The 19,766-nt window shown below is 42.6% G+C and overlaps 2 protein-coding genes across 3 annotated transcripts in view; both read right to left on the bottom strand.

Moving 5' to 3' along the window:
- dip2ba (disco-interacting protein 2 homolog Ba) overlaps positions 1-3,823 on the bottom strand; it is a 60,249-nt gene extending 56,426 nt beyond the window's left edge. Inside the window, exon 1 of the mRNA XM_083770117.1 lies at positions 3,614-3,823. Within this exon, the coding sequence (XP_083626243.1) occupies positions 3,614-3,698 (85 nt within the window). The 5' untranslated portion in view covers positions 3,699-3,823. The remainder of the gene's footprint in view (positions 1-3,613) is intronic.
- Positions 3,824-4,587: 764 nt separating this feature from the next.
- Positions 4,588-19,766, bottom strand: part of asb8 (ankyrin repeat and SOCS box containing 8) — a 37,264-nt gene continuing 22,085 nt past the window's right edge. For both annotated transcript variants that reach the window (XM_083770120.1, XM_083770118.1), the window contains 5 exons: positions 19,584-19,703; positions 17,845-17,997; positions 9,460-9,648; positions 8,931-9,036; positions 4,588-8,343 (listed from right to left, as the gene is read on the bottom strand). In XM_083770120.1, the coding sequence (XP_083626246.1) occupies positions 8,111-8,343; positions 8,931-9,036; positions 9,460-9,648; positions 17,845-17,997; positions 19,584-19,703 (801 nt within the window). In that variant the 3' untranslated portion in view covers positions 4,588-8,110. The remainder of the gene's footprint in view (positions 8,344-8,930; positions 9,037-9,459; positions 9,649-17,844; positions 17,998-19,583; positions 19,704-19,766) is intronic.

Below are 19,766 nucleotides of genomic sequence, written 5' to 3'. Positions count from 1 at the left end.
GAAGCGCACACACACACACACACACACACGTGGAGGCATTTATTAGCGACATGACCAGTTTGCAGTGGATTTAAATGTCAATGCGAATGATTAGGCAGAGAGCCTGCAACACCTTGTTCTAGGCAAATACTACTTGCGCATGCATAAAGTGAGTGGCAAATCGAGTGGTAAGGTGACAAATGAGTTTAACGTATTTAATGCAATCAGAGGACCTTTCTGTTTGGCAAGGGCCATAAAGTCATTTTCTGACACTCAGTAGGCGTTCCCACTTCAAACATAACTTCCAGGTATGATGATGATGTCACGCGCATACCCTACCCTCTATTATATTTAGCGTATTTTTTGTTTGCCATTTGTATGGCGCTGCCGTGAGTCAAGACAGCCGATGTGATGCATTGTGGGCTTGTAGATTCGCTAGACTAAGGCCTCTTTTAGACGGCGACCATCTCCATATAACACGTCAAAGTCCCGTTGCGTTCTCATTTTTTCTTACCCTTTACACGAGAACGCACACGTTATGATATAATGTGCTATTATGCTATACTGTCGCTAGGTGGCGATAACGGGCTGCCAAATAGACAGGTCACCCACGTACAAGAAGAAGACGCAAGCGGCGCAACACTGCTCTGGGCGCGCCACGCGATGATATATATTTATTAAATAAACACTGCTGCCGCGGCTGCCGTCTATCACAAGGCTTTTTATTTACATCATGGTTTTACATTCAACATCGCTGATGAGCATCACTTTGTAGGCGAGGAGGGAGGCTTGTTCAGGAACTCATTATATCATAATGATATTGCTCTGCATCAATGTAATAAACATATGCGCTGTGAGCCAACGTGAGCCATGATGTCATAAGTTTTGCGGATTCACCGTTTTGCCTGTTTATATGGAGACCATAGGAAACGGCGTTCTCAAAGATTTCCACTCTGGGAGGCGGTTTCACTTCGTTGCGTTTTCACCTCCTGAGAACACGGTTCTCGTCTAAATGACAGCAGCAAACGATACTTTATTTTGACGTTTTATATGAACACCATCCTCGTGTAAATAGCACCTAAATCTGCCTTTCTTTACCTGCAGAAAACTCACCGCGGTAGTGCGGTTACCAGCCAAGTTCCTCAACACATATCATGCTTCTAACATATTTGACAGACAGAAGAGGACCTGGGGGGTGGGGGGGGCAGCTAGCTCCCCAAATGTCAAACAGGTAGTACTCGGGTGAGGCCGACACACCCACTTCTTCCTGAGCTGGCTACACTGCCACTTGCTGTAGTATACACGGCTACACGTCACTTTCCCAAGTAGGTGCCGTCATCGGCCCCTCCCTGCCGATGTAGGCAGCTCATTCCAGCCACACACAAAGACCGAGTTCAGTCGATGGCCTAAATGCCAGCACAGCTCCTGGCCACAGCGGCTCAGACCAGCTGAATGGCACTCATTGTGTCCCCATGGTCACTGGGGGCTAGCAGAACTTGGTTGTTATTTAAGAAGCCGTTTGGCAATCCTGTGTTCTTCTCCGAGCAACCCGACAACACAGGCATTTCCGCTCAGTTCTGCAGAGGCCTTGTAATCTAGAAATGGGGGAAATTGAAGCTTATGGTACTGCCACACACCTCACACATATGGGACAATAGTATCTCTCTCTCACACTCACACACACACACACACACACACACACCAACTATGGTAAAATAATGGAAGAATTGAAATTAGTTACCAAGCACTGTGGCTAAATTGGGAATTGTGAAGGCAAATAAAACAATTGTTTAATGTTGTTATTGAGTTAACTAACATGTTAGTTAGCAACAGCAGTGTTTAGGGCTAATTTCAAATACAAGAACGCTCGCCCTGGGTCAAATCCGCTTAATCCGGTGACCTCGGAATGGTTGCCCCAAGGTATTCCTAAACATAACCTGAGTAAAACTATGTCTAAACCTAATCTTATTCCTAAACTTAACCTCAGTTAAAAGTATGCGAAAACTTAACCTTAACCTTAGTAAAACGATTACAGGAAATACAAGAACCACTGGGGGCGAGTGGTCTGCGGAAAAATGGGGGCGAGTGTTCCGACTACCCAAATTTCTCCCTCCATGACCAGTGAAATAGCATGCCTGAGTAGACATCAACGAATCCGCTCGGGGCGGATGGAGTTGGTCCTCTCAGCTGGAGGAATGCAGCCTAGGTGTAAGGGGAGGGGGAGGGGCTGTCATGGACGTGCTGGTGGGTGTAGGGCAGGCCAGGAACCAAACAGCTGTTGTCCTTTCTTATAGGTGGAAGGTGATGGGGCTGTGTGCTTGGAAGTGTTGACTTGTGCAAATGGCAACAAATAGATACACCCATCCTCAACCCTATAAACCGGCACAGAGAACAAACTAGCGATATAACTACTGGAAGAGAGATGGTTAGCTTAGTAATAACCAATAAGTATGGTCAGCTTAGTAATAACCAATAAGTATGGTTAGCTTAGTAACAAGAAACAAGCAATAATGCAGGTACACTGTATATAATTTCAATAAGAACCATTTAAACGATAAATGTCATCTGGGGGCAAACATTCAGAGAAAATAGCAGATCTACAAAAGCGTGTCACATTGTGAGCTTGTACTAGGAGGCCTACTGTATAGAGCCCCAGGGACATGGTCAACAAAGTATGTAGGCGTTTAAGTGGCGAAACAGATGGATACTCTCTCTACGAACCTCTAACCAGTTAGCAGACATGTATCAAACTCATAAGAAAGTTTCACTGTGGTTTCACCGTTATGTGGCCTGGTTTCATAACAGAAACAGCTTCCTCAGGTGAGGTCATGGAAGATAATGAGTGTGCAGGATACACTGGAAGTAGTCACCAATCACCAGCCCACACAGGGAGTGAGTGAGTCCCCAGGAGTTGTGCAATACAATCTGTCAACACTAACTAACAGCAACCTTCACACAGGTACCAATTCATCTCGGATGATTCATTAGTACATTCATGTTCATTCAGAAAGAAAGCTGAGCTGAATCAAAAGAAACAACCACGTCAAAACATGTTCACTAGAGAATATTGACAAACATGACAAGAAATATGTATAAATAATAGGATAAAATCATGTCTGTCATAAGATGGGGCAGGAAAAAAGGTCAAGCTTGACAGTCAGACCTTGCCTCTGGCCATCCCAGACTGTCAACACACACACACACACACACACACACACACACACACACACACGATTATATTTATTACAGACGCAGCCTAATAATCGTACCGTTTAAAATGTCAATGTTACGTGACAGACAGACAGACAGGAAGCACGTTGAACCATTTCTCTTTCTTTCCTGCTTTGCTGTCTGTGTCTGTCATGTACTGCTAGCTTGTAACACACACAGTCAGCCAGCTATCACACATTGTACTAGCACAAAATAAGGTGGCTGGCACATTTGCTGAAATGCAGCGCGTCCGCGTTGGTTCTCACCTTTGTTATTGTGCCCTGTTCAACTACATTTAATACAAATAGCAGGCATAGACATGGCACGGCAAGTGATTAGTTGACACACCGGCAGCTAGACAGCTAAGATGAATAGCTCGTGGGAAATGAGTTCTAGCATCCCCCCCCCCCCTTTCCTTCCTTACCTTCAGAGAGCTCTAGCTCCAGCTCCGCCAAATGGTCTCGAACCTCTTTGGGAAGAGCCGACAAATCCACGCCACGGTCTGCCATGACTTAACGGAATAAAAACAAGTGTACTCTAATTAAAAAAGAAGCCGGGCTGTTGCGAAAAACACCCCACTCAAGACACAAAACAAGCTTCAGACTGGGAGAGACAATCCATTCGCACGACTGGCCCCTCCGCCATAATGGGAAAAACTAGGCACCAACGGCATTGGGCGGTCACGTGACATCATTCACGTCGCCTGTGCGTTAATGGCTAGTCTGGATCCCATAGCTCAGAGGGACTGTCGGTTGCGTTGTGATTGGCTAGTAGGAGGTAGTCAGGTAACTGCTGGCTCGCAGAGCTAACTGCCTTGTCTGCCTAGTTTTAATGTAGGCCTAATCTAACCTTTGGGGGAATTGTCGTCTCTAAAATAGCATGCATGTTATGTCCGTCATATTATTTGTTGTACAGTCCACTCGAGTCCACTCCACACACAGCTAAGATTATCAGAAGTTGCCCGACAACCAACTAGCCAATCAATCACAGTGAGAGTCAGACTGCCTTCCCAACATATGGGACCTAGACAATACACAACTACATTCACTGCAACCCTCTGTGCAAGTCTACACCTCAAAGCGGTTACTCCCTCTTGTGTTAGAGGTGAAAAGGTACATCTTCCATTGTTTTAGCTGAGGTGAAGGAAAACGCATGATTCTAAACTACGTCCGTCTTACTATGTTTAATAGCTAATAAGATATGAAATATGATTGACAGAGTTTGTGCTTGAAATGTACTGTAATTCTGCAAACTGTTAATAAATATTTCAATCAAAAAACTAATTTACAAAGATAAAATGATCTCCAGGGGTAACCATTGAGTTATTTCTGAGAATATGGTATTTGGAATACGGCAAGTTATTGATGAATAAAATCTCATAAAAAGAAACTCTTAATGTTAAGATGTATTTTCTTTAATTAAAACGGCAGCACTGTAAGTGTTCATAGTATTCCACTTGGACATGCATGGAAAAGTAAAGTAAATATATTCATATAGTACAGATATGTACAGTACAAGGACAATTTCTGAACTGATCAAGGCAAAACAACAGGAGTGTGAATAAACCATTAAAATACTATGAGAAACTTTAACATTGTTGCGTTTTCATTAAACTGTTATTTTCATAAACATTTCTAATTCACATCACTACTGTATGCCAGTGACCAAGATGAGGATTGTTATTCAACCAATTAAATAACGTAGCTGACTTACAATCAGAGTTACAAGGCAAGTTCAAATTCATCATAGAAGACAGAAAGAATGGGGATAAAATAAGTCTTTTTTTTTTAGTCTGGACTAATGACATTCCATTTGGGAAACAAAGAAATGCATGTGTTAAAACAAATCAATTTCTATATTTATCATCAGTACAATGAGATAGAAGCATTATGACAGCGAGTTTTACAGTGCTGAAAATAGCACACAAAAGAAACAAGGAAATGAATGAAAAAAGTGCCAATGACAATTACGAACATGAAAGCTGAATATAGTCTGCATTTTCATTTCATATGAACAATCGTCTATAGGGGATGGCCAGCCAAATATAGCGCTGGCACAATGCCAGGGTCACCATTGGGACTGTAGGACAAAAAGATTCAGTCAATTGTGTGAGATGTATCGAGTTATACAGAGAAATTCCTGTTTGTGTACAGATAGATACAAGCGAGAGATTAAAGATAAAATATTCAACGAGACTTTGTATGAAGACGACAAATACAATTCTGCAGAAAACAAAAGCACAATCAACAAAAATAAAACTTGCATCACCTTAGTGCATAAAAGACATGCCCTTATGTTCATGGACTGATATCTTTGCTTTGCAACATGACATATTGCAAATATATGGTTATATCAGGCAAAGGGGAAAGATATACATCAATATTTATTTTAAAGAGACAAAATCCCTTGTTCCAGCTTGTATTGATTTTTTGTTTGTTTGTTTAAAAAATAAATCTTGTTAAAATGGGGGATCCCTGAAGAATATACACTTCCATCATTCATGAACACTTGAATAGCAATTTAAAAAGGCATATGTCAATTTCACAAAGTATTCCATCCCTCACTTAAATGGATATTCATTTGGTAAAACTACCAAATTAAGACAATTTTAATAAGGCTCCACTGTTTTTCCATGCAAAAACCTTTTTGAGTGGGGGTGTCAGAGGCACCAATGTGATCTTAAGGCAAAATTATTAGAAATTGTGTGCGTGTGCGTGCGTGTGTGTGTGAGAGAGAGTACAAGTAAGGACCACTGTTTTAGTTAACTGAGAGCTCTGAACCACAGACAGAATAACAGTCAAGTTATTTACGTTCTGCCCCAAAACAAGAACAGGGCACCGGGTCTTTGGGCAATTCAGAGATCTGATTTATGGTCACTATGGCTTAGTTTGAGTTTTGGTACAGAGCTAAGAGACTAAGGGCTTCATCGCACGCAAACAATGAGCAAGGACAGGCAACCATTCAGAAGAGTTAAAAGTACAGTTACACAAATGCCTAATTTATACTTTGTTGCTTGCCAGGTCACGCACCAACAAATGCCTAATTTATACTTTGTTTCTTGCCAGGTCACGCACCAAAAATAGCCGATCAACAAGCTCACAAAACATTACAATGCAACTATCTTCTTGTATAACACTGATGCATAACTAAGTATGAATCAGGTATGCTAATGTATATTTAAGGCCCACTTATGACATTAAATATGGACATAGATACAGACAAAGCCTCTTCATCTGTACTGTGTTCATTTCATCCATCTTTTAGCACAACGTCTAAAATAGATGTGAAATATAGTAATATACACATCCATACAACGCAGTACTGCAGGAAGCCATGAGGGAACCATGGGGCAGTAGAGATTCTCTGCAAGACGGACACCGCAAACAGAACACAGTGAAGAAGAAAGAATGTAAAGACAAATCATTTTGACTATCCTGCCATCTAGCGGAAGAAATGGGTGAACTTCGACACAAGTACGGAGCGAATTATCCGTCTACGTACATACACATCCATTCTGAACGAGAGTATAAATGTGAAGACTCAATTAAAAACAAGCTCTCGGTTTGCAGTGTAAAGGTTGTACAGACCTAAGTGACTTACTGTATACTAGCTGCATAGTCGCAGCAAGAAACGTAACACGCATTCCTTCGAGCGACAAGACCGGCCAATGACAGCATAGAAACAGCCAGTAGATGGTAAACGGCATACACTTTGAAACCCATAAACACTAAAACTGTTTAAAGCAGAAAAGAGAGGGGGAAGTAAATTCCGTTCACAATAGAAAGAAATTCAGTTAAATTATGAATAACCGCAGTAACTGATTCTAAGACACTAGGCCTTCTGGAACAATCTTAGTTTGTTTGTATGGCCCAAGCTGGATGTGCCAGTGCTAAAATAAAAAGATAGCTGCACATGTCAAGAACATAACAAGCTAATTGAAAAAAGTCACATGCTAACAATCTACCTATTAGTGCATCAGACCTTGAATAAGCAAACTGCTGTGTTCTGATGTACACACACACACACACACACACACACACACACACACACACACACACACACACACACACACACACACACACACACACACACACACACACACACACACACACACACACACTTAACAAAGGGATTTAAATGAGGTAAGGTTTGGGGGTGTGTTGAGATTACCTAGAAGTGGAAATGCTTCCATTTAATATGAGACCTGAACATCTGTGTGATTTAAGTGTCATCACCTATTGCATCTTTCAATTCTTTGGAGACAAGCATGCGTGTGTGTGTGTGTGTGTGTGTGTGTGTGTGTGTTTAAAGTTCGTTGACAGCAAGGCACCACCCCCTGCTGCAACAGTGTCAAGCTCTGTGTGCAGTGTTTTGTGTCCAACTTAATTAAGGACGCTTATACAACTTTTTACATTGTGTCTGCATGTGTGCACAATGTGTGCAGGTATTGTAGTAATATTGACCACATGAGGAGTTCAATACGGCAGTAAACGCGGAACAAGCAATGCAGTCCTACAGTCCAGTGAAGAGTCAGTTTGACTGAGGGTAAGGAGAGTTAAGGTGGGGGGTTTGGTAGCAAAGGGAAGGAAAACAAGTGGGAAGAAGGTTTGGAGTCCAGCCCCTGTAGTCTATGGCAGAGTGAACAGGAAGCTCTCTCAATAGTCTCAGTCCATTCCCAGAAGGCTGCTGTTGCTGCTGAGCTCCAGGCCACAGCATTATGGCTCCACTGGAGGGGTGGAGAGGGGAGAGAGGATCACAAATAACGGGGGCACAGAAAGGGGACCTGGGACCTACAGTATAGGACCACCACCAAAAAGGGGTGTGTGTGGTGGGGGGGGGGGGGTCGGGGTGCCCTCTCTGCTCCTCTCCTGCAACTGGGTGGTGAGTGTGAGCCAAGTCTGGGCCGTGGCAGCATCGCTCATCATCTGGCAGTAGAATGGGACTGTGCGGCCATGATTATGTGGGAGTGTCCCCCCTCGGACCTCTGCTGCTGGCCCATCCCCGCCAGCACAGACATGGCCATGGCCTCAGCCGCCGCCCGCGAGCTGAGACCATTGGGCACCGCAGAGTGGCTGGGGGCCAGGGAGCTGTGCTGGATCACTGGGGCAGGGGAGCCTGTAGGCTCTGAGGTGTCTTTCATGCTCTCTTCTGCTGCTGCACAGACACAAGAGGAGGCTATTACATAAAATATACTCACATGGACTGAAAATGGCTGGCTAGCTCACAATAACATCAGCCATCATGCCATTTTATGTTACGTTTTGGTCGAACCTTTGGATGTACGGGTTCCCCTGGCATGATATATTAGTTCAATTATGACATTGGTGATCGATCGATTTCTGTGGTGTACAGATTTTCTTTCAAATTCAAAAGTTAAGCCACACCCCTATGTTGTTCACGTTCATTACCTAATTTTGAGATATGAAGGACCCCAATAGAAACAAGCCATAGTGCTTTCTTGGATTATACTGTAAATCCTCTTAGCAGACCATGTATTGGAAGTGTACTGTCCTGTGCTTTTTCCAGCAAACTGTTAATAAATGATTCAATCAATGACATGTGAGAGAATACAGTGAGAGAGATATTATTTGTTAGGATATTTTGACTAATAACATGATGGCCAAAGGTTCTACCAAAGTTCAACATCCCTTCAAGAAATGCCTCCATTGGACAAGTTATGAGAGACAAAAGAACGATGTGACCAGCAAGAACAAAATACAGCGTATTTATGCACGTCTCACCTAGGTAGGCATGCTTCTTCTGCAGGGTGGTGACAGGACAGTCTTTATGGGCCAGGAGCAGCTGTTTCAGATGTGCCACCTCATTTCTGAGGAGAGACACCTCATTCTGACAACACAAGAAAGACAAAGATGAAATGACTCATACCACCTTCACTTCACAGACATACAGTCGTTATTTATTTATTTTAGCAAAACCTCTGTACTGCCATGTCAAATTTCCCACAGCGTGATGGAGGGAGATCCAACGATTAAAAACACCACTTTCAGCACTGGCTGTACAAGTACATAGCTTCAGTGGCTCAAGACCGACCCATTTTTTCTGGGCAGATTCATTGAGCAGATTCTGGTGTTCAGAACAGAAAGAGTTCTGTGGCAGTATGTATCGTCTCCACAGTATTGTCTCCACATTCTTTGAGACAAATGGACCGAAAAATAAATAATCTCTGAACTATTTTATGTCCATTTTAAAGAATGTAGAACACTTAATTCCACCACCTGTCTACAACCACTCTCCCCCATAGTTACTCACAGAAAGATTGACATTCATGGAGTTGAGCTCCTCAGCCTTCTTCTCTAGGGAGCAAACCCATATCTTGCGTTTCTGTCTGCAACGTGAGGCTGCGGCCCGGTTCCTCTCTAGGAAGCGCTGCCTCCGGTCATCTGGGTCATCCTCTGCTGTTCGCCGCCGACGGCCACCTGTAGGCTGGGCTGGAGACACCTGGAGGGGAGATGGGCAGGTACAGACTTAAGCTTAATTTATACTCCATTACACGCCACGTTGGTAGCTTGAAAATCCTACTACAGAGTATAAAATCTAGAAATGATGCTATAGGGACAGAGACGGATGAGACAAGGGGAGGAAGAGGGAAAGAACAATAAGGAAGTTTGAGTCATTGTATCATTATTTTAGCCAAGAGCACATTATTATTTTAGTCAGAGCACATTGTAGTTTTCTTACTAGTCGAGTGTGTGCTGTGTTCCGTGTATTTTTAAGTGCACCATTATATTTCTGACAGTGTATCAAGACTGGAAACTAAAATATTATCTTTTGCATAAGTGCACATAGTCCTTAATATATTCAGACCGTACGACGTGTTGAACAGTCATAACTAATCCAACCAATGGATCCAGTGGACCTGTACACACGTCCTAGTGCTTTTTCATTGATATCAAACGGAAAAAACAATATTCCTTCTGCACCATACTCCTTGCGGTTCACGCATGCGCGCTGCCGTTCACTTCCTTGTTTAGCGCTCCGAAAGAAAGGCTCGTCTCTCCTAATCTAGGGAGCTCTCCGTGGCTTTGATCAGATGGCTATACTTCGGTCTATACTTCAACATGCCTCTCGTTTAAAATATTAAGGCTTCTAGAGACTCGATCGTAAATCATAGCGAGGTAAGCAAGCAACATTATGCCTCTCGGTTTTTGTACGGAACGGAAGACCCCGGCTTTCAGCTCCTATTTTGAAAGAAATCGAGGCGCTGATTGTGTTAATGGAGGTGCTCTAATCTTGCTAAAAGTTCACTAATCACTTTGCAAAATGAACAAGGCTAATCTGCCTAAGCCTGAAATGTAATTGTCCCAATAGGATAATTAGTTTTGCAGCATACAGAGAAACATAAAAACAAACAAACTTAATCACATATAATTAGTAGGCATAACACAGACAACAAAACAAGCTAAGAAACATTGTAAGTTGTAACTACCATGACTAAATCAGCTAAAAGTAACTTTATCAATAATAAAGAGGAAAACAAAAACAATCCTCGTGAGTTCTGGAAGCTACTAAACAATCAACTAGGCTGCGGTCAGAAACTAAAAACCAGGTTTTCAAACATAAACATCAAATTCAAGGGCACTCATCACTGACAAGCTTGATGTGGTCAACTACTTGAACATCTTCTTTACAAACATAGCAACAACTCTGGTTAACAAACTGCCCTCCCACTCTGGGCTCTTTGGTGTAGAGCACATTAATACTTTATACAGAAACCTAGGCATTTGTAAAGACGATTTTAAACTAGTTATGGTAACAACTGATGAAGTACTTAAGAAATTGAGTGCCCTCCAACCTCACAAGGCCATGACAATATTCCCTCAGCCATCTCTATAGACCGATTCCGTAGCGGTTTCATGGTCGCAGCCTACGTATTTCCTGTAGGCGGACTCGACGTAGCTGCGGGGATAAAACCCTCACCAGGCGCACCTCTTCCACTACAGTGAACGGCAGAGTGACTGATGTTAGTTTGCCTCAAACTTTACTCCTTTACCTGCTTTTTTACTTACACTAACATTACAAAGATGCCCAGAACATCGAGATGAACCTGTGTAGTTTATGGCTGCTCCAACAGTAGTGGCAACATAAAAAATAAAATAAAACGGAATGTCTAATATCCACCGCGGTGGCTGAGACCAGAGCCATTGACTAATGGTTGAGACGAAGCAGGGAAAGATACATATCGCCAGTCTTACCCAATACCAAATCTTTCTGTTTTATGAACACAAGGCTGCTGTATTTTATACCTCATACTAAGCATTTAAAGTATGAGGTATAAAGTACACTGGCGTTATGTATCTTTCACTGCTTCGTCTCAACCATTACTCAATGGCTCTGGTCTCAGCCACCGCGGTGGATATTAGACATTCCGTTTTATTTTATTTTTTATGTTGCCACTACTGTTGGAGCAGCCATAAACTACACAGGTTCATCTCGATGTTCTGGGCATCTTTGTAATGTTAGTGTTAGTAACAAAGCAGGTAAAGGAGTAAAGTTTGAGGCAAACTAACATCAGTCACTCTGCCGTTCACTGTAGTGGAAGAGGTGCGCCTGGTGAGGGTTTTATCCCCGCAGCTACGTCGAGTCCGCCTACAGGAAATACGTAGGCTGCGACAATGAGACCAGCTACGGAATCGGTCTATAGCTCCAATCATCACCCACAGGCCCTTTCTGAAACCAGTCCCTTGACTTGAAGTGCTCTCGGGAGGTTCCCTCGTCAGGAAGTGCCCCTCCAGCTGAATCAAGTTCCCTTGATTAGGGTCCTGGGTATAAAAAAACTGGAGATACACTCGCCCTCCTTGTGAAGAAACAGGAAACAGACACCATTCGTTGCCATGGTTACCATCATGCAATTGTGTTACCTGTTATTTTGTTTGTACAGTTATATTGCATTGCATCGTGTATGTTTGTGTGACATGTGGATTTCATTAATATGGAAAAAGGAAATACAGCATCAAAAATTACATATACATCCATGGTGTTTATAAATCATTGTGTTAAAAGTTGTTTTGTTTGTGTGGTTTCATTTATAGTTTTTCACGGTGGGGTAAATAAAGAGCCCTTGTGAACATCAGTTGGAGCGTTGTGTATTCTGCATCAGATGAAGATTGTTTAGGAGGAGTTTATTTATCATTTATTTGTAGTGGTACTTCCATTTGTAGGTCGCGGTTTCCATGCGGACAGAGAGCAGGGCTGCACAAGGCAATCGAGTCTAGATCGGCACAGACTCGCTCTTGAGGGCTTTATAAGCCACTTCCACTCAAGGCTGCTTGGTTTCGGACGACACTTAATATGGCGCGTGAACGCGCATATCGAGGGCAAGTGTGTAGGGCGAGTGGCGAGGAGCTGGTTTCAGAAAGGGGGACATAGTAAACCTCTCCAGCAAACAGGGACAGGTCCCCCAAGATTTCAAACTGGCTAAAGTAACCCCCTTGCACAAGAAAGGGAGTAAATTAGAACCCGGCAACTACCGCCCTATTTCTATTCTAAGCTCCATCTCGAAAGTGATGGAAAAAATTGTCTATGAAGAGGTTGAAAAGTATCTTGCCACAAATAAAACAAACTGGTCAGGAACCTCCCCCTCACCCCTGCCCACTTTGACAGGCTGGAATGGCTCAGGGTCGACGACAGAGTGCAGCATATTGCAATGGGTCTGGTCCACAAGATTCGATACACCACCAAGATACCCATGTACCTGTCTAGATACTTCCTTAATGTTAACGAAGTCCACACCCACAACACCAGAGGGAGTGCAACGAACCATGCCCAGATTCGGCACAAACAAGGGACTAAATTATTTTCGCTCCTATGCCACGAAAATGTGGAACGAGTTGATAAAAAAGAAGTTAATCAAGTCCTTTGCAGACATTGAGTTAAGACATGCAAATCCCTTGACTCCTTCAAAACCGCTCTCAAAGGGCACCTACGGACGGCTGCAATTTGAAACTGGCCCCCGTAAAATCTGAATCCCCCCAACCGCCCACCCCTTTTCCCCCTCACTGTATATGTTTCTTTTCCTTTTTTACCTCCTTTATGATAAATTCCTGTTCTGTTCTTTGACTATATAGAAGTGTCTATTTGTACGTCTCTAAATGTTTTGATGAATTGAACAAGGTGGACCCTCTTGTAAACAAGTGTAATGCTTAATTGGGTCGTCCACTCACAGTTAACAGTCTTTGTATTGAGTTTGTGCTTGAAATGTACTGTAATTCTGCAAAATGTTAATAAATATTTCAATTAATCAATCAATCACATACGCAGCACTTCACCAATTAACACACCACCAATCCGAACAGCAACAACAATACAATGACTATGTCATCCACCTATATAAAGCATGCGGTATAAACATGAACAGAAATCACATGAACATCATCCTACAAGCAGGCCTACTGAGCTGCAGGGATGAATTAATGTTTGTCTTGACTGAGGGGGATCGAAAGTAGGTTCCAGAGGGTAAGGATTGATCCTGATGACTTGATGAATTTACAGTATATGTAGGCTTTGTAAAAGAGTAATCAGTAACATTTAGTCTTGCCAGTTTCCTTAGGCAGAAAAGTCGCTGTCGACCTCTCCTACAAAACATTTCAGAATTACATTTAAAAAGGGACATCGTTATTAATATGATTGAACAAACGTATTTCTAGCAGACTTCATGTTCCACCTCTTGACCCTCAATGTGGGTGTTCAGAGTGGGAGGAAAATGGCAATTGAAGTCAGTGCACATCTTTTGTCTTTGATGCTTTGAGTTAAAGGAGTTTAAAATAAATAATCCACCACAGAGCCATGACTTCATTCATCATCACGGAGGAGACTGACTAGAACTTGAGTCATCAACAAACTTCAGGACATCAACTGTCATCTATATTCAGAATATAACCCATTTTGACCTGAGATCAGTTTTCTGAAAAAGCTATGTTTCTATGTCGTCGATTTTTTTTCCCATAGCGCGCCACCGAGTGGCGCACTACGAGCTTGTAGGTCTGCTATTTTTCAATAGCTAAAGCATAACATAATGCTAACACCAAAAGGGGTTCCCGCCCAAAATGCGATAAAGTGGTGAGAGAACACGCCACCGGGGTGAACCTGCAGATGAAGAGAGCTCATAAGCAGGATCATCTGACACACACGCATTCACCCCCACCCCCTGGGTCTTGTTGGAGGGGGTTGAATGGTGATAAAGCTGATGAAAAATGTATAAACAACTTCTCATGAGTTTAATGTCCTGTACACAACACACCTATATGCAAATTGCAAACTGAAATAAATCAATTAGGTTTTTGATTTGGTTTGAAATTCCAGTTGTATCAGGTTCTCAGAGGACTTCTCAGAGAATTCAGGGCAACTGATCAGTATTCATTCAAGTGCTATGGGTTGTTGTTCTTAGCTAAAGGAGTCAGATTGTTTTTCTATAATTAATAATTTAGAGTGACAACAAAGCTCAAACTAGAAAAAGTGCCCTTCCGGGCACAGGTCTCCACCAGGTTATCCACAGATCCGTGCAGTTAGAGGTAAAAACACTTTTCGGGCAGTTATAGCGCCACCTTGAGGCTGAGTTGAAATTGTTCATGTGGCATTTCGTCCTCGGCCTAGTGGGAATGTGGGTGCACAATTTCACGGAAATCACGCGATGTGTTCATGATTTGCAGCATTTTGTTTGAAACTGAGCACTCCTGTGAACTTTGGAAGCCAATCTTAACCAATCAGGATGGAGTCTGATAAATCTGAAAGACCCGTTTCGTTGAATGGCTCTAGAGAGACTGTGTACCAATTTGCGTGATGTTTGGACAAAATCTGTAGGTGTACTGTGCAAAAACTTGTTTTGCACAAAGCGGCCTCCTGGTGGCGCTATAACAGGCCGTTCTGGAAAGTTTGGGGCAGAGGTTCATGGTTGGCATCCAGGGAGTGTGTGTGCAAAATATGGCATTGAAAAACTTGTTTTGCACAAAGCGGCCTCCTGGTGGCGCTATAACAGGCCGTTCTGGAAAGTTTGGGGCAGAGGTTCATGGTTGGCATCCAGGGAGTGTGTGTGCAAAATATGGCATCGACCGGGTTAACGGTGGCCGAGATTAGCTGTTCACGGACACACGGACACACGGACACACGGACACACGGACACACGGACGGACAGAGTGCAAAACATACTCTCCCCACATGCCTTCGGCCTGGTGGAGACAATGAAACTGGGACCTAGCAGCTCCCAATGTTGTTGCAATGGCTTGCGAGCACTTGAAAAGTGAGAAATGAATTGATCATTTATTTAATGAACATTAACAACATTATTTAAGTAAATGTTTCCCTGTTACATAGTGTATAACTGGAACACAAAGACAAGTGGAGAAAATATTGCTTATTTCTTCTGTGCCGCAGGACGATGTTGCATCAGTGTTGTTTTCGTCGACTAATACTATGACGAAAAATGTTCGTCGACTAGCTTTTTTCACTGACGAAAACTAAGCTACGATGACTAGAAGTAAGACTAAATATATTGACAATTTCGTCAACAAATAAAAACTAAACTAAAATGTTAGGAAGTGACTAATGGACAAAAGATCCAGGTAAGTAAGTAAGACACAAGTCATTTTACACTTGCTTGCATGCATTGCAAGTGTAAAATCAGCCTTTACGACAGCATCAAGGCTCGCCAAAATACATTTTAGTCGACTACATCAACTGTAGATTTAGTAGATCTAATCTAATTTTGCTGCTAAAAACAACACTGTGTTGCATGCAATAGCTGATCTACAAGCCAACGTGTCGCACTGCATTGCGTTGTGAGCTTGTAGATCAGCTATTTTGACATGCAACGCCGTTCCTCAACAAGATCACTACCAGGCAGGGGGAGGAAGCTCATCAGGGAAGTTACCAGGAGGCCAACAGCATCCTAAAAATAACTGCAGATCTGTATGGTGGTAGCATCTGGCCAGTATAACCAACTAGTCTGTGTGAGAACTGCTGCAATACGGAAGCCACTTCTCACTAAAAAGAGAAGTGACTTATGCAACAAGACAGTCAGTCAGACTCCTAAAGCCATGTGCGAAAATGTCACGGTCTGATGAGACTAACGTTTTCATTTCGGTTGCAAAAGATATGTTTGGCACCGAGCCATCACAGTCCATCACCCGAAGAACACAGGAGCAATTGTTAGGTGTAGTGAGGGCAACATTATGCTACAGTATGGGACTGTTTCCTTTCACTGTGGACAGGGGCTCTGCTCAGGACAGAGGTGGGAAAATATGTGAATGTTTGACAAATCGGCAGCCCTCTGCAATAAGGCCAAAGTGTATGAATTTCATGTTGCAAAAACAACGATCCAAACAAAGTACACAGCCCAATCAACCAAAGGATATTAGTATGCTGAGAGGGCCCAGGATATTAGTATACTGAGAAGGCCCAGCCAATGAGCCCAATTATATTCGACTGACTGTGTGTGTGTGTGTGTGTGTGTGTGTGTGTGTGTGTCTGTATGGGTACGTGTACGGATTATGCCCAAATATGGACACAGTGCTGACATCATAGGCGACGGACGTCATAGACTGGCTTGAAAGTACTTCATGCCTATATAACCAGGCAGCAGGACGTGATGGTGCAGCGCCTTTCGCAGGCCCAAATATGGACATTGAATCCACAGGAAAGGGAAGTCCGGAGCTCTTTCGCGGAGCTGTTGCCCCCCGCGACCCGACTACGGATAAGCGGTTGAAGATGAATGGATGGATGAATCCACAGGCCTAAATGCATTAGTTAGACCTTTACATTGTTCTATGTTAATTCTATTCAGATTCCCTGAATACATATACGAGTTCCTCTCGTAAGTATGCAAAGAAGAGGTTACATATTTAGGCTGTATCCGTGACAATAAGCTGACAGGTGAAAGCATGTAAACAATCAAAAGAGTAAATCAAAGGACAAGATTCTTTGGCAGAGCTTTCTCTTTTGTTAACAAAAGGGCTCTCCTCTCAGGACTGTAGCTGGAGCCCTCATACTGCCCATGTTTGACTGCTTGTACATCATGGTTCTCGAACATCTCAATGACACAGAAAAATAAGCTCCAAACCTCCCAAAACAAACTAATTCGACTTCTTCTAGGCCTGGGACCAATTACCCACCTACATGCAGAGCATCTGGATAGCATTGGCTTGGTCTGAGTAGAAGACGGAGTCAAACTATTGAAAATGGGTCTTGCATTCAAAATTGTACATGCAGCTCTGCCCTCCATGCCCTCAGTGCCCCTTACTTGACTAATTACTTTAAAAAAGTAAGCGACACCCACAGCTACAATACTAGAGGGAGCGTAAACAATGATCTGGTGCCACCCACTTATAAAACAAATATGGGTAAATTCACCTTGCACAGCACTGCTATTCAGGTGTGGAATGCCCTGCCCCTTCCCTTAAAAACAACTGCACCTTGTGCCGTTTGAAATTTCTTCATATTGTCTAATAAAATATTCAATCAATCAAACTCTGCTGGACACTTTTCAGTAGCAAAGCAGTAGAATTAGCAAGGCTAATCAGTGAATAAATCCTGCAGGGAAAACATGCATTTTCAGAAAAGCTTCAAGAAAAGATCAGCAAAGCGAGTTGGAATGGCACATCTGTACATGGTTACTTTACCCATACAATAAAGCATGTAGTGTACCTGAGGTTGTGCAGGGGAAGGTGCATCTGGATGCTGGACCAGCAGCTGGCTCTGCTCTGCCCTCTGTGGCACCATGGGACTGTGTCCCATGGACATCATGTGACCTAGACTCTGTCCTGATGGGCTCTGCTGGGACAGCGCTGCTTTCAAACGCTGCAGGAGGACAGCAGCAAACAACATCAATTACAAACACTGACCAAAGGGAACCAGACTACTGTGCTTCAGTAAACATACCTAGTTACTGTGCTTCAGTAAACATACCTAGTTACTGTGCTTCAGTAAACATACCTAGTTACTGTGCTTCAGTAAACATACCTAGTTACTGTGCTTCAGTAAACATACCTAGTTACTGTGCTTCAGTAAACATACCTAGTTACTGTGCTTCAGTAAACATACATAGTTACTGTGCTTCAGTAAACATACATAGTTACTGTGCTTCAGTAAACATACCTAGTTACTGTGCTTCAGTAAACATACATAGTTACTGTGCTTCAGTAAACATACCTAGTTACTGTGCTTCAGTAAACATACCTAGTTACTGTGCTTCAGTTAACATACATAGTTACTGTGCTTCAGTAAACATACATAGTTACTGTGCTTCAGTAAACATACATAGTTACTGTGCTTCAGTAAACATACATAGTTACTGTGCTTCAGTAAACATACCTAGTTACTGTGCTTCAGTAAACATACCTAGTTACTGTGCTTCAGTAAACATACCTAGTTACTGTGCTTCAGTAAACATACCTAGTTACTGTGCTTCAGTAAACATACATAGTTACTGTGCTTCAGTAAACATACCTAGTTACTGTGCTTCAGTAAACATACCTAGTTACTGTGCTTCAGTAAACATACCTAGTTACTGTGCTTCAGTAAACATACCTAGTTACTGTGCTTCAGTAAACATACCTAGTTACTGTGCTTCAGTAAACATACCTAGTTACTGTGCTTCAGTAAACATACCTAGTTACTGTGCTTCAGTAAACATACCTAGTTACTGTGCTTCAGTAAACATACATAGTTACTGTGCTTCAGTAAACATACCTAGTTACTGTGCTTCAGTAAACATACCTGGTTACTGTGCTTCAGTAAACATACCTAGTTACTGTGCTTCAGTAAACATACCTAGTTACAGTGCTTCAGTAAACATACCTAGTTACTGTGCTTCAGTAAACATACATAGTTACTGTGCTTCAGTAAACATACATAGTTACTGTGCTTCAGTAAACATACCTAGTTACTGTGCTTCAGTAAACATACCTAGTTACTGTGCTTCAGTTAACATACCTAGTTACTGTGCTTCAGTAAACATACCTAGTTAATGTGCTTCAGTAAACAAATTTGCATTTAAAAATGAATCCCTGCCTGGGTCACAAGTTCAGCACAGACTACTGCAAGTGTTTTAGTTCTACATCAGTTACTGCATACACAACAGTATGTTGTTAGAAACTACAGGCTCTGCATTGTGAGTACTTCTTTTTCTGAAATCAAACGGTAAAGTAAGCAAGTTGAAAAGCGATCCGATTAATATTGGATGTCCAAAACACAAGCTTGGACTAAACCATGTAGCTATCTTCCATGACAAAACTAGGGGTTCGTTGAATACAATTTGTAGTACGATTCAAAATCAGTCATATGATGTGCAAAGTGTGCCTGGAGGGTGAACAGGGAGACAAAAAGAACAGAGATACAGATAGACAAATATAGAGCCAGAAGAAAGATAATTATGTGGTGCTGACCATCTTGGCCTCAGAGTGGATGTAGTAGCCAGAGGGCGAGTTGGAGCCACTGCTACTGCCCCCCAGTGGAGGGCCGGGGATCCCAGGAATGTTGGGCACCATGCACATGGGACGGGCCAGCTGCAGAACACACGCACGACACACACACACACTCATTAAACCCGCAGACCATGCAAGCCAGTA

Source organism: Protomyctophum parallelum (assembly GCF_964188405.1).
Source record: "Protomyctophum parallelum genome assembly, chromosome: 7".
Lineage (NCBI taxonomy): Eukaryota > Metazoa > Chordata > Actinopteri > Myctophiformes > Myctophidae > Protomyctophum > Protomyctophum parallelum.
The sequence above is the reverse complement of the archived record's forward strand: the minus strand, read 5'-3'. Positions and strand labels throughout refer to the sequence as shown.